We start from the raw sequence: 25077 nt of genomic DNA, 5'->3' as shown, positions 1-25077 counted from the left end.
TGCTGGGAACCGATCTGGGGCAGAGAGCAGTTCTCTCAGGAGCTCCATCTCCATCTCACCATTTTCACTCTTGGGTTCCCAATATGCGCCTCCAACGGTCCTCGTTAACGCAGTTGTGGTGAAAACACAAAACCCAGCCAAAATCAAATGCCAAGCTGCACACACGATTCTGCCTGCCACCGGAGAGGTCCAGGAGATCGGAGTCCAATGCCAGCAGGGGTAGGAGCCCGTCCTGCTGGGGCCTGGCTCTTCCCTCAGCATCCAGCTGCCCCAAGGCATGGACACGGCATTGTACGTTTTGCAGCCTGGATTTATTCTGCCTCTTCCAACACTTGATGTAGTGGAAAAAAATATTCCATGTCTCAGCTGAAGACAGCCGAAGGATGTCTTCCCTGCCTCCCAAGTCAGGGTCCCCAGGGCATCCTGGACACCCAGGACATCCAACAAAAGGCACGGGATCCCGCTCCTTGCAGGGCAGCCGGCAGGGCAGGACAGAACCAGTACAGCCCAGCAGCATATGGGGCTCTGCACTGGTCGTCGGGGACTCTGCAGGCAGAGACCCTTCTCAGGTGGGTGTCTGTGTGCGTGTCAGGGGAATCAGGGGCTTAGGAGGACAACAGGCAGGTGAGCACAGCCTGGGAAGGGAAGGACAACTAAACAGTGAACCTGAGGGTGAGCCCCGTGCTCCTGGAGAGGGTCATGTCCCAGCAAACTGTAGGTCATCTCCTTCCTTCCCAGCCTGTGCCCAGAACCTGCCACCTCGGGACACATCAGACCTTTTCTTCCCCTGATACACGATAGACCAGGAAACCCAGTTCCACTCACCCCAAAACTTCCCAGCGGCAAGGCGCACAGCCGGACTGGCCTCCTCCCCATGGAGCTCACCCTGCCACAGCACAGAAACCAGGCTGGAGTTACACACCTCCTGGAGAAGGTGGTCCACTCCCAGCCCCCCAGGGAAGGCAGTCCCATCGAACATCCACAGAGACCTCCAGAGAGGGGACCACTGTCACCCCCACACGGCTCAACATGCTAAACTCAGCTGCGACATCAGAGATGGAGGAAAAAGCAGGGGAGACCATCAACTGGGCACACAAATGAATGACTGCAAAAAAGGAGGAAACGATTTAGCAAAGAGCATAGAAAACTTTATTGAGGACAGAGCTACTAAAGAGCTCCATACGTGACTTTGGGACTGGTTCTGCATGGACAACAGGTAAGAAAACACATGAGGTCTGCTCAGGAGCACCTGCTGGAGAGAAATTACCAGTGCCTTCTGGCTGGAGGGACAGCTGGCCTTTGAAAACCCTCAGCCCAGCATTACTGCAGGGTGTAGTGCTCTTGGGTGACAGCAGACATGAGGAGAAACATCTGGGAGGATTTTGTCTAACCAGGCTCCATCAGTGAGCAGATGCTCTGGTCTCTGCAGAGAAGCAGTGCCCTGGCTGCTGCTCCACAAGGGTCAGTCTCCCGCACACGCCTGTTGTTTTTCCAAAGGGTCACACCGCCTTGCTTACAGCGGCAAGGGAAGCTGCAAGGAGCGTGGCCACAGGCAAACCCCTCCTGCAAATTTAGAGATAATGACTTCAACAGCTCCATGAGACTTCAATTGTGCTGATCACCTAATTCGATGAAGAGTCAAGGCTCCTCATCCAAGTTGTTTCAAGAGTCAAAAATCAGACAACAGAGAAGAATGGTAAGACACCCTTTAAAGAAGCCTGGCGTCAGTGATCGCATCTATGCCGCCTTGCCAGAATTTCCCAAGGACTGTCACAGGGACAGCCTGTGAGCCATACTTACCCCATAAACCCTTCAGCAAAGGGAGGACTCCCCTACTTCAGCTTCAGCTCCGCAAGGATCCTGTGTTTCCAGCATCAGCCACGGCGGTTTACCTTCTCCTTCAAGGCAAGCACTACATGAAATGTCCACTGCACGAGCACCACACAGTGTGGTGTTGGCCAGGTGATGGTGCTGGGGAGCTACCTGAGGGAGCTGGGCCAGCCACTGACATTTTGGGGTGCTCCTGGAACAAGCTGAGGCTTTCCACGTACAGTGGGCACCTTCCTGCCTCTCGCTGCTAGTGAACGCTCCAGAAGGAAAACTATCTGGGCCTAAAGCTCCAGGGAAAGTGGACTTTGTGCGGACCTCAGAGCACAGAAGCCAGCATGAGCCCTGGGATGACGGGCACCAGCTGGGCTGGGAAGCGTGTACCTCAAAGCTGGGAGTCCAGCCTGTCCGTCCTGTGTTGGCTGTGCCCAAAGGGCATTTGTCCCCAGACACCCTGTCCTGCTCTGAACTATTTCTGATGAACGCTGGCAAGAGCGAGCTAGGGCGAGAGGAGGAACAGCTTAGCTCGACTCACGTAGCACCCCCACTTCGTATTGTCTTTCCCCAGTCTGCACCCATCATAGTCTGGAGAAAGGGTTGTTTGTGGTTTCTGTGCATCCGTTTCCATGTTTGCATCTGTGCAAAACATTTGGTAGGGTGATGAAGGCTTCCCAGGCTTCCTCTTCTCTGCTGGTGCGCCTGTGTTCACACACGACAGCAGCACGCAGCGCCAGGGGCCTGTCCAGAAACGGTTCAACTGGCCAAGCCAGTTGCTCAAGGCACCGGCTGTGCTGGTGAGACAGTGGCTGTGCAGGTGACACATCGTGTCAGGCACATCCACGCCGGCAGCTAGGCCCATCGGGATGCGTGCGGAGCTGCTATCCCGGGCTCTGAAGGTAACTGGCTGCTAGGCAGATCTGGGCTTGCTGGCAGGCCCGGCCTCAGCACTCCGCCAGGAATTTGGAACAGGGCATGCTGCCTGGGGAAGCCAAGAGGGCAGGGAAAGCCGCGGAGCTGTAGCTCGGCAGCCCAGACAGCTCTCTGCTTCTCAGCACCGGCGCAGGGTGCTGTGGCTCAAAGGCACTGGCGACGTGCCCCAGTGTCTGCTGCGGGACTGGTCTGCAATACAGAGACTCCGGGACCGGCTGTGGACTAATGTGGATCTGACAGCCCAGGAAAGGGAAAGGTTTTGGGACCTGCTATGTCTCGGAGTTTCTGATTGGAAAGCTGCACTGTGTGGCACCCCAGGCTGCTGGGACGGTGGAGCAGGTCAAACTACGCTGCCTTACAGAGTATGTGCTGGTGGACTTGGCGTGAGGGCACACAGTGGAAAGCGGTATAGGGACAGGGCAATCCTGAGGCTACTTCCTGAGCACCCGCTGAAGCCCCTGCGCCCGATCCAAAGGCTGACAGGGTGCAGGCAGATGGGAAATTTAGTTTTCGGGGTGCAGGGAACAGCAGAGATGCAGCCTTGTTCTCCCCCATGCACTCTCCCAGAAAGTTACTGCAGTACTAGCGTGCGCAGGGCCAGGGGGGCACAGCCCCTCCCTACGGAAAGCACTTGGGCTCTCTCTAGCAACATGCCTTACCTCAGGTTTGCCACCTTATTGCCTCTTGCCTTTGGTCGGGCACGAGAAATGTCTCGCTGGAGTCGGATGGCAAGCTGGCACTCTACGGAGCACTAACAGTACTTAACCAGTCGCAGCCCTGGGCATGTCCTATCAGGGGAGACTGTTCCCCCTTGACAGGGAAAGCGGAACTGGGCTTGGGGGTACTCCTGGCTTCGGAAGAGGCAGCAGCCAGAAACAATGATGCAGTGGGGGTTTTGCTGCCTCTCAGCTAGTTCTGCTGGAAGATGGACAGCATCAGGTAAAGGGACACCCCTACCTCCAGGGAAAAAGACGAGTCACTGGAGTCAAGAGCTTTGAACAGCAACAGACAGAAAGGGAACCTCTTGTCTTTTCCCCCAAGGCTATGGCTTTGGAAAGCGGATAACTAGGCCACTGTGGTGTTTGTCCTTATGTCCTTAAAGCATGGATCATGTCTGCCCACGTGCTGCTTGCTGGTGCATTTTCTGTGGTGTGGCTCAGATGTGCTCTCACTGGGCGGGGGCTGAGAGACGTGAGGTTCTCCACTGCTCTTACTTACAAACACAGCAGGAATCTTAGAAAAAAGTTCCAGGTCTTGTTCCATGTGTCTGTCTTGCTGGCAGCTTTTCCTTTTTACCTTGTGCCCAGAATACACATTTTTCTTCCTGTCACCTCTGGGACTGTCTGCAGACAAGGGATAGTGTTGAGAGTTGCTTGAGTTATTCTTAGGAGGCCTATGAAGGGCCGTGCTCCCAAGGCGAGTCTGAGCCACAGGAATCTCATCCATGGACTCGGCCGACTCTGAGTGATAGTCAGCTGGGGGTCCCGCCGCCTGGATGAGGCCGATGCTGCTGGGGGGCACAGCAGCTCTCAGAGGAAAAGCTGGCACTGAGAGGCGAAGGCTGTGGGAAGATGAGGTGGCAACAGCCGTGGCTGGGAGCTCTACAGATGGAAAGAAAAGGAGAAGAAAGATGAGAGGGGAGAGAGAGAGAGAGAACCCTCAGCTCCACAAAGATGTCAACAACCCCAGGAACTCTGATACGGCTGATCCGCTAGTGTTAAAGAAAATCATACATATATTTATGCAAAATTAGATATGAAAATGCACAGAATTCTACACTCAGCAGTGTACTCAAGTCTGATCATTTTAGAGTATCTCCAAGCACTCAGAAGCACTCATTTTCCCTTCTTAGGCGAGTTAACTTTCTGCCAGTGCTGGGTTTTCATGACACACTTCATTTCTGCGTGCCAGCAACGAGAAATCCAGTTCAGAAGCAGAGAAGCTGACTGGTGCGCCCTCACCTGAGTGGGAATCCAGGAAAGAGGGCCAAGGTCTAGTGTGTGTTTTAGATCCGCCATCCATTGCTGAGGAAGAAGCTTTATGCGTCTTCTTTCTTCTTTTTTTCTGTTGTTGTGGAAGCAAGAGGTCCAAGAGAAGGGAAGTCACTTTATCAGCTCAAAGTAATGAGACCCTCATTTTCTTTTCAACTCCTACCTCTGTTTAATTCCTCATATTTTTAATAATGAGCATTAAGTATGACGAAAGACCAAGAATATTTTATAGTTTAAGACTGAGTTACTATAAAGCAATGATAGAGAACAGGTATTTAACGAACACACAGCAATTCTCTGTGTGTAGGTACCTTTAAGCTGTAGTCTCATCAGCTGGAGGATGATGTATGAGAGACTGGTAGTTAAACTAGAAGAGGGCATCAAAAGTCACGTAGCACAGGAAAACCCAAGGGAAAGATAGTTCTTGTCCAAAAAACAAGCATAGTTGAAAAGGCATTTTTCTTATCATCTAGATGACAAGACTTTGACGAATAAGCTTGGGGGAAAGGGAGAGAGCACAACCACCTGCCATTTGAGCAAGGGGGCAGAGCACCTCGACGTTGGTACGTGAATAACAAGAGCTCAGAAAACTTGACTTTGGCCAACTGTTTCATACACTCAAGCTTCATACCCACACACACCATCTTTTCCGGGGGCAGGTGCTTTAGCATCCGTATTTGAAGGTATAAACTGTCGGATTTTGCTCTACAGAAACATGCACAGCTTGTTACATCAACAAAGTAGTATAGATTCAGTCACTGGACCGCACTGGAGCAGCAAGATGTTGCATTACAGCTGAGCTGCAAGCTTATGAAGGAACTGCAGAATGTATCTGATGACACGTGTGAGCTGAGACAGGAGAGTATCACTTGGATGTAGGGACTCCCACACACTGAGGACAGGGAGAGCATGAGTATGAAAGAAGTGAGCTGTCTGCACTGGAGCGAGCGTGCACCCATGCAAGTTGGTGAATGGTCAGCGGCAGAGGTGATGGTATCTAGCGTTTCTCCTGCTTACCTGAGAAGGGACCGCAAAGCGAAAAGATGGGGGGTCAGGAGAGGAGCTCTGCTCGGGGTCAGCTTCATCGTCGTGGACATAGAGCTTTGAAAAGCTAAAACACACGGCAAATATACAAGACGCTTCCCTTAGACATGACTTAATTTTGATGCCCATTTTGCTTGCACATACGGGACCAGTACACATACGCATACACATCAGCCTGACTGAAGCCTTGCACAGCACTCCCAGCAAAACCACAGGGTACCTTTTCCTGTGCAAAATGTGAAGGGTTTCCTCCCCCTTCCCCAGGGACATGAGTTAATAGGCAAGGATTAATTAAGAGACAAGGATGGTGTTTTCCCATGAGTGCTTGCCTGTGTTATAAACCTTGCTGTTGTGATTCATCTCTTGACAAACTGAAATCATGTAACTATAATGAGCTCAATATAGGAATTATAGGAAAAATCAGGCAGCTTTAAAGTAATTTAAATATAAAAGAGCCTAAACAGAATATTCTAGGAAAGACATTTTCCCAGGGGAGGGGAGGCAAGTACTCCTGCAGGTATTTACCTACACCTGAAACTCAAAGATTTCACCATGCCTTGGTCAAAACACTGTCGCTCCCTATTCTCCTAAGTACTTTTGTCTTAGGGTCCATCACTGACTTTGGTGACAATTTCCCAGTCACCATACACGCTGCTGGGAGACTCCTATGTACGGCTTCACTCACCTTTTCTCTGAAGTTACTGTTGAGAATTCCTCTACTTGAATAGCAGGGTCCGTATAGCCAGGGTTACCTGAAAGAAAGTCTGCTTCCTGAAAAACAGTAATAAAAAAAAAAAGAAAAAGAATTAACATTTGCAGATCAATACGGCCACACAGAGTGGAGAAGAGGGATTCTCACTACAGAGATTCTTCTTCCTTCCTCAGCCACATGCCAGACATTTTCTGTCCTTACAGCTAGCACAGCCGAAACTCAGCAGGAGCCTGCTGCTGAAGAAGATGGAAAGCCAAGATTCAGACAATTAGAAGTCCCTGATTCATTCACTTAGTCCAGCCAGTATTTCATGTGACTCAAAATCAAATCAGAGCACACGCACGGAGACCAGCTTAATAACTTCTTGGGACCCGATTCAAAATATCACTTAAAGCCTCCATCGGTTATACAGTTCAATCACAGGAGTTAGGCGGTGAATGCAAAAAACGCCTTTTAAATTCAAAATGGAGGTGATGAAAACGAAAGCATGCAACACACAGGAAAAACATAAAGTATTTTCTGTTTCTTGTGTTAATCCTGTGTGGCTAACAACTGCTGTTTTTTCAAAAGAATGTGATATATTGCTCATTTGCCTCAGGTATAGATGAATTCAAAGTAACGCCATCCTGAACTTTAAAACAGCACACTTCCACAAACATCTAAGAAGACCCACCGAATAAGCCTCCTAAATCCACGCATCTGCATTACAGAAAAGGGCTCCCAATTCTCCTTCAAAAGGACACAGCTGAGATGGTCAGAGTACCAAGTGACGTAGAGTATGAAGCCCCATTGTCAAAAAGGATAAACAGTGCTCAGGAGAACCTTGACTCTACTTTTCAGCTGCCCTTAAACTTGAATAATTAGCAAGACAACCTCCTCTCAAACATTTTAGTGCATAGTGGCTATAAAGGCACGCCTACATTTTAAGGTAACTTTTAGGTGGTAAAGATGGAGGGATTTTAAATGAGATAGGCATTAGCTTCCAAAAAAGCTTAAACAAGCTCTTGAAGACCCATTTGCCTGAGCAGCCTGACCAGCAAACTTGAGAAAATGAAGTCAAAGTTGGACGTCCCACAAATGGGTTCCTGGGAGACCCAGGGCCTCCGCGCTTCAATGAATTCATAAACAATCGACAAAAGAGCAGAGCAGTGAGATGAAGCCTGGTGATGATGCTCCCTTATGTAAGGCAATAAAAATAAAAGCCAACCGCAAAGAAGAAGATTCTTGCAGTATTGGATTACGGGGTGATAAAATGGCACATGAAAATCAATATTGCTAGATGTAAAAATGTGAAGTGATGCATGTGGGGAAAGTAGTGTAAACTTTACATACAAAGCAATGGTCTCCGAAGCAGAATTCGCGGAGCTGCACATACAGTGGCAGCCAAGAAATCGTTTCAGCTGATAGGAATGAAAAGGGAAGGCATAAGAAAAAGAAAATAGTTTCACATTACTGAATACAGCCATCGGCAGTCTGGACACTGGATTCTCTACAGCGTTCCAGCGTCTTCCCCTACAGGAGACCTGGAAGAAGGTACTCCCAGTTCTTCCTTCTCCCAAGGAAGAGAAGAGTGACAGGACCAGTGAAAGGTATGGAGCAGTTTCTGCAGAAACAGCTAATGGGCCAGGGCTCGTCAGTCAGGAGAGGAAATACTCGCGGCAGATACAAGTGGAGAAAGCAAATGGGGAATACTTGTTTACCATCTCTCTAAAACAACATTTAGGGAGCATCAAATAAAAAAAAAATAAAATCAAGTAGTAGTTTCAAAAGAAACAGAAGAAAGGCTGCATTTTTGACACGATATGGAAAGAAGCTGAAGCACTGACCGACACAGGATGCTAAAGGTGCTGAATGTTACATGGATTCAAGAAGGAGAAAAGTTTGCGTGTGTGTGTGTGTGTGTGTGAGAAACCGGCCCCTAACACCTTATTGCCAAGAGCTGGGAGAGGATACTGGGGACTACAGCTCTCCTGCGCTCGTCTCAGAGCCAGCTCACTGGTCTGACCAACTTTGGCCGGCCTCCCTTACACGTCAGAAGAGATACTGCCCAAATTACTAGTTGCTTTTGAACATCTTGGCATCGATGTCTAGAGCCCCAGGACTCATGTAATTGTTAGATAAGACAGTTGCCAAACTGGAAAGACTTCAGGCTTGTTGCCTTTTGTAACAGGCTCTTAGTTTAATTGGTCTTGTAAAGGAAAAAAAAAAAAAGAGGTGGAAAGGAATTTGCAGCTGTTTTATAGGTGGTAACCTAAAATTTGAAGGGAATTGGTTTAGCAATCCCAAACATCACAATTTTCAGATTTGATAATTATACTATTTGGAGCTGTTATAGGCAGGGTTTATCCAAGTGCAGGATTAATAATCTGCAGAGATTGACCACATGTACTTCAAATAGAATTTGTAATTCAAGTCACATCACCGCTCGTCATCGACTAAACACCAAATATACATAAACGTTTCCTCAAATCTCCTTGGGGACCCAATTCTTAACGTTGACATTCAAGCCTCGTGCACCCAAGTCGCAAATGAAGGAGACCAGACACAATCTCGTGTCAGTGTCAGCGCACGTGCGGGGAGATGTAGGTCTTTTCAGAGGAAAGCACGCCGTGGCTGAAATGAGCTGCAGCAGGAGACATCCTCGTAGGACTGCGCACAGTAACTGAAAACGATCAGCATTCAATGTCCACAGCATAGAAACAGGACTGCAGGACTGGCATTTCAAAGGAGATTAATAAATGACGCATCTTGAGAATATCACAAAGAACTCTTTCCAAGCAAGTAATGAAAGAGCTTTTTAAAATCCATTTTGTTCATTTCAGCCTGCTATAAATTATGTATAACCGAAGCTGCCACATAAGAGAAAGAAAACCATTAGAACTGACTAGCAGAAGCAAATGGAAGACGACTCAATCTGTAGAAAATACAATGTTCTCTCTCCTACAACCACAGAGCAGAGCCTCAGCCTCCCTCCGCTCCCACAGTCATTAGTGTGACAGCCAGCATCCTTCAACTCTGACAGCAAGACAGTTGGGTTGTTAGGATTCAGCTTTTACTCTTGCTGAAAACAGCCTGCTAAATCGACAGACCGCTAAATGGACAGACCACCCAAGTTCATTCCCACCTTACAAATCCCGGCCATGCTCAGACCTCCTCCGGAGGCTGAATACCAGCTGCGTCCGCCCCAAGTTTCACGGTTGCAGCTTCAGGATGAATTCAGCTCCCTTGCCCTCTGCAGCTGCTCTTACCACCCACTTCAGCGCCCTGAAATGTTCTCTGGCTGGAGGGGAGGCAGAATTGAGCAGGAAAAAAAATGGGTCTTGTCCCAGGAAAAGTGGGTCTGTCGCAAGTTTTGAGCCTGAGAGTGAAGACTGGGTTCATCCTAACCAGACGCTGGAAGAGAGAAACTATTGAAAATGTAAGGGAAGGTGAATAAAATCCGCATTTGTTATTCGAAGTCAAAGCTCACCAACCTGAAGCAATGTCCACAAGTTCAAAGCTTTAGGAATGTGAAAAAAAAAATCACATCCCAGCTGGCCTCACTGTGAAGGCCAGCTCCCTGGTATGAATGCAATTATGCATTAAAGCATCAGTTTTGGTTTAGTTTATATTTCTTTGGACTGCTAAGCATCTGCCTACAGAAAGAACTGTTACTTGCACATCCTGCTTTGGGTATAGTAATAGAGGCAAAGGCTGTATATGTCCAACTGTTTTGCATTTTTTGTGACATCTGAGCCATTTAAGTGTGCAAAATTAGGACTTTTACTTTGTGCATGTCCTGAGGAGGACTCTGCTAGAATCCTTTAACCTGAACAAGAATCCTTTAACGCGAACATAGCTGAAGACTTAACTACAGACAAACATGGAAAACTGCAGCCAAAACCAATACCCGAGCTTGAATAAGGCTCCAAAACAAGCATTAAAGGGGAAACGCATGGTTCTTCTTACTCCATCAAATGAATGAACAGTTAAGACAAAAGTGGGAAGAGGATGATTCCCATTTTATGCTTGCAATGTCTTGGATCAATTACAAAGGATTTCTGTGTTCAAGCTAAAGAAGGCTGTAGTCAACAGCTTACAAAAGGCAAGTCACTCGGTGTACTCCTACTCCAATCTATTTGTTTGTGTTTATCTCTGGTTGCTATGTAAGAAACAAGGAAAATCTGGTGGGTTAACATTTTTCTGAACAATGTTACTGGGCATCATCCAGTCTTTCTTGTTCCCCAAGGTATTAACTGAAACACAGAACTGCTTTTCACCCTGCTTCTTCCAGGCTTGCTGCTTCAAATTAATAACCATATTCGCACATATCTAGATAAGCACCAGCGCAGGCAGGAGAACATCACTGAATGGCTACAGCCCAAATGTGCGCACACACACACCAAGTCCGCCCCTGCTCAGATATATTTTCAGTATGAATCAAAATTTAGTAACTAGGAAATGATTAGAGCTAATGCTTTGTTATTGTTTTCATTTTCATAGTAAGCAAAGCTCTATGAGACAAAGTGCCAAATATTTTTGTTGTTATGGAAACCTCTGTTTAAACTGAAAGTTCAACTTTTCCAGGACAGTAAAATATACATATATATATGAAAAGCTGGGGTCTCCATATTATACGAAAGGGAATTAGCTCACTTTCCCCTTTGCTTTGATAGGGAAAAACTATGAATGAGTCCAGAGAGATCCCAGTATCTCTATACAGAATACTTGGATGAAGCTTGGATTTAATTAATTTCTTATGAAATATAAAACTGGTTGTATAGTAGGTAACTTAACTTGCATAAAACTAAAAGTTACACCGGACAGCAGAATGGCAGAATAATTTAGATTAGGAAGAAGTTCTGGAAGTTTCTTGTCCAACCCCCTGCTAAAGCCAGTATAGAATCAGCCCAGTCAAATTCTGAGTAATTCTGGCGATAGAGCTGCTTTGCAGGAAAATAAATCACACTGAACTCTGAATTCATAGCAGAATATATATGCCACTGCAGAGTGTAACAGCATTAAAGAGCTTGTGGAACTCTTTACAGAAATACAGATCAACATCACGATAATCACAGGGACCTTTATCACTTTGTAGGCTCGATTCAAAGAAAAGCAGATATCTGGGTCATTTCTGAACACGATTGGTGTCCTTTTCCTTTGCAAAATGGTTAAACCTTTGGTATTATTAGCTGCTCAGTGATTAGCCCCAGTTTCTCCAGCTTTAGAGCCTGTCTCGCTTTCAGTCATAACCTGCAATACCACCCACAGAAGCCAACAAGATGTGCACTGCCACCCAAAAAGAGGGTCCCGTCCTTTCCAGTGACAGGACCCTTCCCGCTCTTCATCATCCTCCTTCGTGCTGACACAGGCGAAATCCAAACGGGAGGGAACTGGGCCAGCTAAACACAAGCTCAACTATTTGTTTTAAGTGAAGTTTATTCTTACCCAGATGAGTTCCCCCACCCTGTTCACTGCATGACTGTAACAAACAGCTGCGCTGGCAGAAAAGAATAGATAGTACAGGGCCCAAAACAAGTGGTGGAGGAAGAGAGTATGTGGGATTGATTCCTTTGAAAGCACTACTTGCTTATGCCTAATGTGTTCATCGCATTACAGACCTTGCACACTCTTGCATCCTACTCAACTCCACCAAAGTACCTCTAAAGTCATATCTCTAGCAACTGTCTCTAAAATTTGGAGCTCACAGAATTGAAGCAAACTTTACACTGCGGAAAAGTGAGGCTGTTTTTGAGAAATGGACTGCAAGTACAATGAGTACCTGACTGGGTCTCACTTCAGAGGGACAAGACTCCTGGTGCTTGTCTTCCTCTTTCGTCTCTTGCTGGGGACGCCGCTGCTGGATGTACTCGTACGTCGTTAATTTGTTCCACACTGGGAGGAAAGAGAGCGAGCTGTCAGTGCAGGAAATGCCACTCCCTGATTACACTTACACAGTCTGAATAACTATACAATCAAATAGTAACCATAAACATGAAAAGACCGACACTCTTAAGTCAAAAGTACCTTTGCATTGTATATCTTATTACATCCTTTATTGTCATCATCGCACTTTCTCATAGTCTCACTATTCTTCTAAAAGTACATGGTACAGCCTTCTATACCGTAGTAATTTGTTACGCTCATTTCAGAGCAAATCCATTAGTGATACCCAATAAGGGCAAGATCTGCATCATACAGAAAGCTCAGTGAGTAGTGAGAAAGTATGTGATGCTAAATGGAGAAAAGAAATTCAGCACGTTAGTGCGTTCCATAGAGGAGATTGAGACATTTGATGTCCAAAACAGTGAGCATTAAATGCCCAACCTGTCTGGTGCCAAACAGACGTGTTCAGGGTTCCTAGGTGCCCATGTTGATGTACTCTTAAGGACTCCCAAGCACCAACACATCTGCTTCCATGAGTGATCAAAAGCATGTGACATTTCTGAGCAGCTTGGTTTCTTCAGGAGACCCAAAAAGTTAGGAGGATCCAAAACCCAGACATTCCTCCCATAACGACCCTGTTATGGCAAGTATTTTTAGACCACAAAACCCAGAAATGGATGCTGAAGGTTTTCAGTGCACAGCCTGGTAGTCATTCTTCCTTTTTACAGAAGCATAGCAGTTCAAGCAGATGCCTAGGATGTGGGACATCCAGAATGAAATCCTTCCTCTGCCTGAAGATATTTGTATCAGTAATATCTTACCTCTCAAAAGCATGCCCTAAACACAGGGAAGCGGGTGAGAGCAGAGGAGAAGGTGTCCCTCCAGTTAAAGCAATGACCTTATGAAGAAATAAGAATTCAAGATCCATTTGGCCAAGAAGACGGAGCGTAAAAATGAAGCGAGTCTGCAGCCAAGTGATTAGTGAATGCACTTAATGGGGACAGTGCAGGGTGCTGGAAAATGCTCCTAGAATTGTACTGTATGCTTTATTGGAGAAACAGAAAATTGCTTCAGGAGCAAAGGGTGATAAACCATTTGCAGTTTAGAGCTCATTGGTTTCTGAATACTTAACAGTGCAACTTTTAAAATATTTTAATAGAGATATTTAGTGTAGCATTCGTCTATCCAGATAACACCGCAGCACGTACTGTGCAACATAGAATCATAGCTTGTGAAAAGCCCCATATCCTTTCCTATATCCCTTTCTTACATTTCCTACTAATTTTTTTCTGTTTATTATGCTTTACTATTGGCCTTTAAGTACTGAAGGAAGAAAAAAAAAATCCTCCCTCCAAGCTTCTGAAGTGCCACGCTTCCCTGAATGCCTCAAGACCTGAGGCTCAATCAAGACAAGTAATTTTGAACACATGGACCTACTATTTTAAGAATAACCTGCTTCCTTCCTTTTGAGTGACAGCAGTGAGTAATTAAAATCAGGACAGTAATTCTGAAGATTTCACTGTGCTTGTAACAGAAATAGATTCTAAAATTTTCATAGTCATATCCGACTTAAGCTAGTTTTTATTTATGTGAAACTTAAAGGCAATACCCCTCACAGGGGTACCATTTTCTTTCTGTGAATTAATTATTAAAAAAAAAAAAAGAGGTTTATGAAGAAATACTTATGAACAGTAATGACGTTTTAATTGGTCAAGTGTATTTCTTGTCCCAGCAAGGGTTATACAATTCATTCCAACACCATCTACCTTAAGGATTTCAGATGAGACTATTGACAATTAGATGTGTGAAATAAGAGGAACTTAAACCAGACATACTTTGTCTTATCTCCCTGAATCCCAGTTGTAAGGAATTGTAAGGGTAATGCCTACTCGGATGTAGCACATAATATATTCCTTCAATACGGTAACATCACTCCTTTTAAGCAAGGACTTACACACCGCACTTCTGCACAGCTGGAGCCAGTTTCATCAGGGTAGCAGATTTTAATGTAACAAAACGTTAACAAAAATTAACAATAATTAAATTCTGTTTCCATGTAAGTCATAAAGATTTTAAATTGGGCCAGAAATAAAAGTTAATTTGGCTCAAAATTTATTCTGAAAGAGGGGGGAAAAAAAAAATCACCCCAAGACAACAGCACCAAAAAAAACCTGAAACGCTGAGCAGAACTGGTGTAACACACGCCAGGTTTCTGTTTGACAAGAGAAAGCATGTCTTTAGCCAAGGAGGGAGCACCCTCTTGTGGAAGCGGTACACAAAGACAGGATAAATAGCACTCGTCACTAAACCGAATAATCCTTTCTTTTTCATCCAAAGGAAATCTTCCTGGAGTGGCCCCTGCTTTGTTACGCTTTTAGTCTTTCTTACAGTGCTAGATGGACTTTTGATACCTCCAGGCATCGCCATTAACCCGGCAAAGTCAACTTTCAATTCCACCAACAAAGCAAAATCGCAGCGAGACCAAATGTAAGTTCTACTCAAAGAGGCTGTAAAAGCAAAAGGACAGTCAACTATCTCACTGCCTGTACGGTTAATGCCAGCTGAGGAACACTCACCTATCAAACGCTACACTTCAGCAGCGTAACTATCTTGCTCCTGGAACTGCACTGGTTTGTGCTGACCTAGTTTGTGTTGGCGTCTGCATTGCTGCTAACTGACTCCCTAAAAATCCATGCAAGGATCCTCTGTAAGCGCTGTCCTCACTTCTCTTCCACCACATCCTTTCTTCCCTGGTTTTGGCACCACCAACTACTGCAAGCGTAAGGTCTTTTCTCATCATGAGTTATGTCAGGCAGCCAAACAGCATTGGCTTCATTTTAGACGATGGCTGAATAAAGGTTTTTGATGCCCATCCGTACATAAACAAACATAAATATCCCTTCTTGACAGAGCAACAAGTAGGAGATCTAACGAGAAGCCTTTCTGAAAGCCTCTCCTCTGAATTCCACCAGTCATTTAGTGCTGATACGATACAGCTTCCATAAAGGGGCCTTGACCTGGACGTCAGGCCTCTATTAGAAATTTAGATCAACACCATCCGCATTTCTCTGGGTAATGGGGAAACAGGCTCTCTCACACAACAGAAGTACTGGGGAGCACAGTGAAGACACTCAAAAGTCCGCACGCGGAGCCAGGTGGAATCTGCTGTCGCTGGCACTGAGCTGGAATTAACCAGTTCATCCCACCTGGCCTCTCTGCTGCTCTCCCACGTGCTTTCAGTTCTGGGATAACACAGCTTAGACACCTGGGCTCAACGCAAGCCCCATATTGTACGTGGACTGATAAGCCTACCTGGTACTGGAGGCAAATCAGAAGTATAATGTTAAACCCAAATTTTCTACGTTTTCAATGGCAATCTTGCACAATAAGCGTATATTTGTGACACGGGTGAACACACAGTGAATGCAGAATGAGTAGAAGTAGCTAAGCGGAAAGGAAACGGCTATGCAGGTGACAGGAACATGATACCTACTGAGATAGATGTGAAAGATCAAGAGGTGGCCTAGCAGGATCACGGTCATTAGGCTGAGAAGAATAAAAATCCCAGCCATGACCAAAATGGCAGATGCCCGAGTCTCAACAGGAGCTGCAGGAAGAAACACAAACCAACGGTGTGTGTGGTTCTTCAGAGCTGTAAAACAAAAAGAGTTGGAGGTAAGGAGATTGTCCGGGTATTAAGTATCTCTAACTAAACTTTACAGCTGGAAATATTGTTAACTCAAAAGTATGCAGTGGAGGCCTGTCCTGGTTTGGGTAACACGAGGCTAATTTATTCTCTAATGCTTGGGAAAACTGCACTTTTAGAAGACTCTACTGTCTGAATACAGGAAAATATTTACTTCATTCAAGGGGGGGGATTCAAGGTCTCAGAGTTTTCGAGCCTTGCCAGGTGCGGGGACAAGGAGGAGCAAAACCCAGGCCCTTGACCCAAGCTGCCAACAGGATTATTTCATACCATGAATGGCACATTCAATATAAATTAGAAAGTTTGCTATGTAGTCACTCTCTCCCTTGATGGCGGTGGTCCAGAGAACTCCTTGCCCCGGTGCCAGAGCCCTGAGCCCTTCCCTTCCTCCTGAAGCCACAGAGCTCACAGGGTCCCACATTGGCTGCTGGGAGTGCACGGCTTCCTACTGATATAATTAGCTGAGCATAATTCTTGTATGTTTTATATTAGTATCGGGATCAATACTGGTTCTTTAGTATTATTAATGTTAATTACCTAGTCTTATCCTATTTGGAACAGGTTACCCAGGGAAGCTGTGGATGCTCCATCCCTGGAGGTGTTCAAAACCAGGCTGGATGAGGCTTTGAGCAGCCTGGTCTAATGGGAGGTGTCCCTGCCCAGGGCAGGGGGTTGGAACTAGATGGTCTTTAAGGTCCCTTCCAACCCGAACCATCCTACGATTCTATTAAATCTATTTATATTTCAACCCTCGTGTTTCCTTGTTTTCCCCAATTTCCCTTCATGGATGGGGAGGGGTCATTGGGTAAGAGAATAACTGTCTAAACGACAACAAATTGTTAAGGGTTTCTCAAATCATAACAAGGCCTACGAAATCTTGTGTCTGCCTTAGGGAGAGCAGTTAGCTCTGGACAGAAAGATGTTCTGTCCAGCTGAGCGGAGATACTCTTCCAGAAGCACAAAACTGAAGGAGTAAGGAATGGGAGTTCCTACTCAGCGGGAGAGCCCACAGAATCCAATCCCATATTGAGATATTCTTGGCTGATTCTCAGGAGGCTCAACTGAAGCACTGCCAGTACCATCAAAGTGCCGGTCGGAGCGAAGCATCGTGGGGTCAATGAAGAACTGCACGAAGACGTAACAAGCGACGAGCAGCAGAAGACAAAGACCCAGAATGGCAGACAGCACGCTATTCAGAAAGAGCCTGCCAAGAAAGTCAGAAGTCTGAGTGGCTTCAACAACATCACAAATACAATTCAAAGGCCTGACCTCTAACAAAGACAGATATAGACAGCTATCCCGAATTACTTACACTTACAATAGATACTGGCTAACAGTCTAATTCCTGATTTGTTACCCCGAGGGACTAAACTGCGACCCTTTAGAGCAACTGTGGTTACAAAACAGGCAAGTGTATCCAGCACAGAAAAAGAGCTCCCTGCACAAGACCTGAAGGCAGCGTAACGTGGCACCCAGCAGTAACAACTCTTCCCTTTCCGTGTGGTTTTAGTGGAGGAAAGTAAACTGAGAAGGAATAATCAGCGATAGCCTCCCTATTCTCTATCTTAAACCTGGCACAGCTTAGAGGTGCCTACATGCTGCTGTAACCTCTGTCAACTGGCAAGTCTCGTAGGGAAAGCATGGAATCTGGATGCAGGTTGTTTCAGAGATGGGAACAGCACAATCATGGTTCTATATTCCCACTTCAGCGCTCAGAAGCATTAAGGACACCCAATTAATATCCCATAAGCTCTTCTTAATAACAAATAATAAGATTATGTTCTCTGTTTTCACTCGTAGGTGTTCAGCTACAAAATTCTAAGTGTTGGAGTTTTATCCCTGGTTATTTGAATGTCATAATCATGCTTGCTTTGTCCATCTCGTTTTCTCATGACCGATTTCATTCGGCCGGGGCCTGAAAGAAAAGTGGTTCTGTGTGGCTGGGTACAGGCTGGACTGAGATGCAGGAGAATCTTGGGAAGGGGCAACTCTATTGCTGCAGTCTTGTGTTCCTGTCACAATGCCAGGCTCTTACCAGTAATTCCTCTCTCCCACACAGTTGTTGAGCCATTTGCAGTGGTGATCAAAGCCACACACACACTTGTTGCAAGTTCCACAGTGCTTTGACTTGGCGCTCCTGCCAAAGAAAGGGTGGCGTTAGCCTGGCAGCACCAGCTCATTACCCTGACTTTCCAGTGGCACAAATACAGGGGGAGAGAGCAGTAGAGATCCTGGTTATAGTGAGAAAACCTTCTCCATCGGCAATATTTCAACACCCCAACGCATCGGCCGTATCAGCCATTGTTGGACCGCAATCCCAAACACAGCAAAATTGGCCTTTTTAACACACTGTGTGATTTCTAATTTGGAGATTGCTGATTTCTTATATGAAACCCTTTAGCAAGTCTACAAAGCTTGATCTTAACGCCTGCCCTCCGAGCATTTCCTGCTACCGCGTTAGCGTCTAGCCAGGTACAAGCACATACGCACACACTACACGTTGTTAGGTCCAACACCAACATCCGGATAACACAGAACACTACAGTCCTCTCCACACAACATGTGAGCAATTAAATAAAACACAGAACCATGTGCACACCTGACGGCGGGAACCTACCGAATTAACTGAGCCCTGCCACAGGATGAAGTTTAACTCGTGCTATAGAGCTTCAGGGGCTCAAATTCCATCTTAAAGTCTAACACTGAAGACTAACGGTGAAGTGTAATGGTGAAGAAGACAGAGTAGTAGAAGGAAAGAGAAGATACTTACACATCTACATCACAGACATGGCAATGATGGTTTTCAATGACATGTGCGTGTTGATTACGATTGAAGGTGGCCAGAGGCCCTAGATATTTTTTGTCTCGCACATTTGCATCCGCAGGATCAATGGAGACTGCAGTAAGATGAACAACTAAATGGTAGATAAAGCACACCCCTGGACACTGAAGTACACAGTTAAGGATTGTATGAGTGATTTAATACATAAATTTTTATCCTTAATACACAAAGCCCACACAGATGGGAAATACATAGCTTAGAATTAGAAATCACTGTATAACTGGTTGCAGCACATTAATCTGAGCTTTAATAACAGAGACGTTTGCGCTGTAATAAATATCACCTGGAAAAAGATAACTAAATCTACAGGAACAACACTCCTTATTATGTATTACTCTGCCTCACAGAAACGTCTGTCCTAACACACGAGTTTTTACAAATTACCTTTACTTACCAGAATCTGACCCCAGGTGCGGACTGCTGGCGTAGGTCCCCGTCTCTTAGTCCGTACAGGCTCCTTGGAAAGGAACAGTCAGTTAAGGCCGTGCATGTGCCCCTTCACAAGACCAAACTTCCAAGAAAGGGAAAAAAAAAAAGTCACATCAAGGAACTAATAGTGATCACTTTGCTTTCCTTCTCCTTAGTCAGAATCCCGAGGAAGAGGATCACCTCTTTAAAGCAGGCTCCTACACAATTTACAGACAGACAGTATCCAGGATTTGTCATTGTTGCGTCAAATATTACCTGCGTGGATTTTTACTTCTAAATGCCGTAGCAAGTCAGAGCAAATACACTTTAGCAGTACTTTTGATCAGACACCTGAAGTAACTGCTGACATTTGGAAAGAACAGACAAATATGTAAGAATATACAAACAGAAAGCAGCACTCCTGCATGCCTGGAGTACCACTGTGCTTGAGAGTTTGCTTCTCAATATGCTGCGATTAAATGAGCATGTGTGCAGAAATTAACCTTCTGGTTTATTTGTTATACACCCACATGTGCACATCATGGATCATACTAATGTCTATGGAAAACAGAGCACTGTAGTAAGGAAAAAAAAGGTCTTTGAGAGGCCTAGCTGACTGGAGCTCTGACGCCTGGTGTAGCAGAATGGGAAGGGATTTGCCTATGACACAAAAGAGACATTAGTGCTTAATTAACCGGTAGTAAAACTTTGGGATACATGAATCTGTTGAATTAGACTGACTTTAGATTGAGTTATGAAAGTATTTGGTTTGAACTGTGATAATACCAAGGATTTGGGTAAGATAGGTAGATGTAAGACCACTGTGAGCTAATGACATTAAAGCCTAAATCCCACAGGTGTAACTAAAACAATGATAAGTAAAAGCATCCCAAACATATCCAAGGCTCCATGGACATAACACAAATCCGAAGTATAAATGAAGTAAGTGCTAATCCTATCTCTTCAGAACTTTTCCTAGGAGTCTCTTCTATTTCTTGGTTATCTGGTTCTGCTAAGAAAGCACTAAGTGCTAAGCAGCACTGAGCCACTTAGTCAATTTTATTTTCACCAAGAAGATGTTACCAAAGAGATGACAAAAGCAAACGCTCACAAGTTATGAACCAACTTGGTAAGTACTAAATTCAAATTTCAGGATACCCTCTTCCTCTGTTGCAAGACAGACCTCTCCTCTGCGGTTCACACTACACATCCTCGTCTTTCAAACACAGATTTTCTACAGAGGACACGAGAGGGCCCTGGGAGAAGATCAGCTGCCAAGCAACCACACCGTAGAATCATTAACATATAAAGCTGCCTTTCAAGACTCAGTCAGTCAGCACAGGGAGGTGTCGTTGCCCACCTTGGCAAGGGTGTTTCAGAAGGGGCTTTTTTAGTATGGTCTCCCTCAAACCCTGCAGCACCCTTGGAGAAGAATAATGTAAAACAAAGGAGACACATAGGCAGAAGTAGACAGCAGAAGAGCCTCAGAGGCAAAGATAGAAACCTTAGCAGTGAGTGATGAAGGAAACAAGCAGAACATTAGCGACCTACCTAAAGCATAAGGACAGAGAGGATCTCAAAACAACTGTTTTTTATAGACAGGAAAAGATCAAGATTATATTTGTCGCTCAGAAAAAGATTCTGGCTCAGCTGCTTCCTCCTATGCTTTCTATGCTACCTAACAACTATTTTTTTAAAAAATTGCACTGATAGTTTATTACAGTCCATGTTCTCCTCTTGACCAAAGGATACGATATAGCCAGCAGGTAGCCAGTGGCGGGGCAGGAGAGGAACCAGGATTCCAAAGCCAACCAGCGCAAAGAAGATGTACAGCAACCAGGCAGTAACCTGGAAAACATGCAGCGGCAAGCTCCAGCCATTCCTTCGAGCACGTTGGACCGGCACCTCGGGAACAGCTTCGGCCAAGTTCTCTGGAGCTGTCTTATTAGGAGGTTTATTGCAGATATTCATCTATAGAAATCAAAAACGGAAAACAAAATATACATGATACAAAAATATTATGAGGGGACCCCGGTCCTGGAGATATGCACCAAGGTGGACAGAAAGTTGGAGAGACTAAAGCAACGACACATCTGAGGTGACACTTCTCTCTGCACAGGGAATTTGTGGTCGATAGTAACAAAAGGGGAAAAACAATTACAGACTTTAAAAGCAAGTGCTGTTGTCTGCATGAAAAAACAATACCCCAGACTTTCAGTTAGGGGAAACTTGCAGGTTTTGTCAGCCTTCGAATGGATCTAGACCTAAATTGAGCAAAAAGAGGAAAAGGGGTATTTCAGAGGCAGTCCAGGGATGGAGTATGATATGCTGTGGTCTGGGGATGTGTTCACGTGAGAAATGGATGATGGCAGAAAAAATGCTTTCACCTGCCTCAGATATGCCATGTTTGCCTTCCAGCTAGTGCAAAGAAATGTAGTGAGAGCGGGTGGCCCCACTGGAGCATGTGGTCCAGAACCGCAATTTAGCACTACACAGCATCCAAGCAAACAGAGACTCCTTTGTCAGCAACAAAGGAAGTGGAAAGACTAGGAACTGAAAAAGTGAACTGATAATTTAATGACAAAAAAGGGGAAAAGAAGCAGGAGTTACTCCACAAGTACAAAGCCAACTGTCGCTAGAAGAACAAAACAGAAAGTTACGTATGCAGGACATCCATGGAGGAAGCAGCTCGATTATTCAGCTGTCCTACAGTGTCTGGACTCCTGGCAGGAGAAAGCAAGATTTAACTGCAAAGATGAGTTACGAACCACAACCTGGAAAGTTCTTGATGGTTATGATTCCTGTTTGCACAACAGCTACGAGCTCAGAAGTGATTTCTCCTTTTTTTCAATTTGTGTTGGATTATTATTGTTGCTTTCCGCTTGCCACAGGGCAAGGATGAGCTTTTAACAACGGAAGGTTAACAACAGCGAGCAGAATGATTCAGGTCTTGGTACCCCAACGGTCCTGCATGTGTCCTAAGCAAAGGGCTGGAAATGTCTTCTGGGGTCAACTGGTAGAGAAGCAGTGGGTAAGAATATAAAAGAACGTAATTTATGCTCATCAGCACAGTCTTAGCAACAAGCAGGTTGGAAAAAAAAAAGTCCTAAAATCCTAACTTCAGTCTTTGAAGACCTTAGCAGTATTTGTCTGCATTCACAGTTCCAATTGCTACATGGCAACCAGTTCATCAATGATGAGAAACAGTTACTAATCAGGTAACATTTGTCTCATAAGGTTGTTGAAAACTTGCTTGCGCGTCACTTTGAGCTACCTGTTACAAAAACCCCTCCCATTATTTGAAGAAAAAAGCCTGGTCCAGGGACCCAGACCCACCCAGACCCTGGAAATCCCTGTTTTGCTCCAAGACTTTGCTGTTTTATAACACCAGATGTTTTGAACGTTATGTTATTTAATGTCAAAAATGTTGTACAATTTGACAGAATTTTTTACGTGGTGAATTGCGACTAAAGCTACCTCCTGGCTGAAGCACCCCTGAGGCTGCCGCCATCCCCCAGGAGCTTCTGCCTGCTAACAGACCCTCAAGAAGGAAAAAAGCCACATGTCACGCTTTGTGTGGCCCTTTCCGGATGCAAAGTTCCTCTTGCCTTTCCCTTACGACTCGAGGGATTCTCTTGTAGCTGACACACTGACTATCTGCCCATAGTGATGAAAAACAGCTAGATGTGAAGAGACTTAAGGATACACCATCTCCCCTTCCCAGCAGTGTGCCCTATGCTGTGGGTACAGAATCAAAAAATGGTTTGGGTTGGAAGGGACCTTAAAGCCCATCCCTGGGCAGGGACACCTCCCACCAGACCACGTTGCTCCAAGCCCCGTCCAGCCTGGCCTTGGACACCTCCAGGGATGGGGCAGCCACAGCTTCTCTGGGCAACCTGGGCCAGGGGCTCACCACCCTCACAGTAAACAATTTCTTCCCAATATCTCATCTAAATCTCCCCTCTTTCAGTTTAAACCCCTTCCCCCTCGTCCCATGGCTCCCCTCCCTGCTCCAGAGTCCCTCCCCAGCTTTCCTGGAGCCCCTTTAGGGCCTGGCAGGGGCTGGAAGGTCTCCCCGGAGCCTTCTCTTCTCCAGGCTGAACCCCCCCAAGTCTCTCAGCCTGTCCTCACAGGAGACGCGTATTCCCGTCACTGACACCCCTGCCTACCTAGATACAGAAAAAGCAGGGTATGAAATCACCATCAGGGCTTACCCAGTCACCGCAGACTGCGGAGAGGTAACTGAGCTGATGCTGGTTGTTGACTATACTAGTTAACGGTAAATCAGCCGGGAGTTACCAGGTTGGCCCCTTCCGATGTTCAGCCAAGCGCCGGGCAGCGGGAGGGAGCAACATCTCTGGGCCCTACGGGCCAGCACCGGAGGCCGGGGCCCCGGCGGGCAGCCGCCTCCCTCGGCTCCCCCATCGCCTTTTACTCACCTTCTCCCCGCAGAGACGGTTGAGAACGGCCCCGTCCCCGCCTCATGCCCCGGCGGGTAACGGGGCCTCCAGCTGAGGCCGAAACGGCGGCTCCCGGCGCCTCAGGCCGCTGGGCCCGTCGCCATGGCAACGGCCGGGGCTACAGCGGGGCGAAGGGGACGAAATACCGCGGGCGCGAAATGGCGGTTCCGGGGTGGACACGGAGCCGTGCGGGGAGGGGGGCCTCGCTGGATCGCTTCGCAAAGTTTTGCCATGGTGGGGTGGGTGTTAGGGGTTACTCAGATTCATAGAACCATAAAATGGTTTGGGTTGGAAGGGATCTTAAAGCCCACCCAGTGCCACCCCCTGCCCTGGGCAGGGACACCTCCCACCACACCAGGTTGCTCCAAGCCCCGTCCAGCCTGGCCTTGAACACCTCCAGGGATGGGGCAGCCACAGCTTCTCTGGGCAACCTGGGCCAGGGGCTCACCACCCTCACAGTGAAATTTTTTTCCTAATATCTCATCTAAATCTCCCCTCTTTCAGTATAAACCCCTTCCCCCTCGTCCCATGGCTCCCCTCCCTGATCCAGAGCCCCTCCCCAGCTTTCCTGGAGCCCCTTTAGGGCCTGGCAGGGGCTGGAAGGTCTCCCCGGAGCCTTCTCTTCTCCAGGCTGAACCCCCCCAGCTCTCTCAGCCTGTCCTCCCAGCAGAGGGGCTCCAGCCCTCCCAGCATCTCTGGGGCCTCCTCTGGCCCCGCTCCAACAGCTCCGTGTCCTTCTGCTGTTGGTGCCCCAGCGCTGGAGGCAGCACTGCAGGTGGGGTCTCACAGAGCGGAGCAGAGGGGCAGAATCCCCCCCCTCGTCCTGCTGCCCACGCTGCTGGAGATGCAGCCCAGGCTGCGGGGGGTTTCCCGGCTGCCAGCACACGTTGTGTTAATGTTGAGCTTCTCATTCACCAACATCCCCAAGTCCTTCTGGTCTGGGCTGCTTTCCAGCCATTCTCCGCCCAGCCTGGATTTGGGCTGGGCATTGCCCCGACCCCCTGCAGGGCCCTGCACTTGGTCTTGCTGAACTTCATGAGGTTGGCACAGACTCACCTCTCCAGCCTGTCCAGGTCCCTCTGGAGGGCATCCCTCCCCTCCAGCAAGTCGATCCCACCACACAGCTTGGTGTTGGTGGCAAACGTGCTGAGGGTGCCCTCCATCCCGCTGTGTGCTGTATGTGAACATTTGAAGGGTGTAAGAACCCTGTGCAAACCCACACTTGGGGTGCCCAGTTTGGCTGGCACACCTGAAGGGCAGAAACAAATATTTACCCTTGCAATTCTCTGCTT

The 25077-nt window shown here is 46.7% G+C and overlaps 1 protein-coding gene across 1 annotated transcript; it reads right to left on the bottom strand.

The window, feature by feature from the left end:
• Window positions 1-1067: 1067 nt before the first annotated feature.
• ZDHHC1 (zinc finger DHHC-type containing 1) lies at window positions 1068-23887 on the bottom strand. The gene is given in 13 exon segments (XM_054201361.1): window positions 1068-4358; window positions 4719-4821; window positions 5766-5859; window positions 6478-6563; window positions 12266-12378; window positions 15863-16021; window positions 17155-17279; window positions 18111-18212; window positions 18846-18972; window positions 19312-19330; window positions 19333-19374; window positions 21078-21296; window positions 23765-23887. Coding segments are annotated over 12 exon segments (1725 nt in total). The 5' UTR covers window positions 23765-23887; the 3' UTR covers window positions 1068-3822.
• Window positions 23888-25077: the final 1190 nt, after the last annotated feature.

The sequence above is a fragment of the Rissa tridactyla genome, chromosome 4 (assembly GCF_028500815.1).
Source record: "Rissa tridactyla isolate bRisTri1 chromosome 4, bRisTri1.patW.cur.20221130, whole genome shotgun sequence".
Lineage (NCBI taxonomy): Eukaryota > Metazoa > Chordata > Aves > Charadriiformes > Laridae > Rissa > Rissa tridactyla.
The sequence above is the reverse complement of the archived record's forward strand: the minus strand, read 5'-3'. Positions and strand labels throughout refer to the sequence as shown.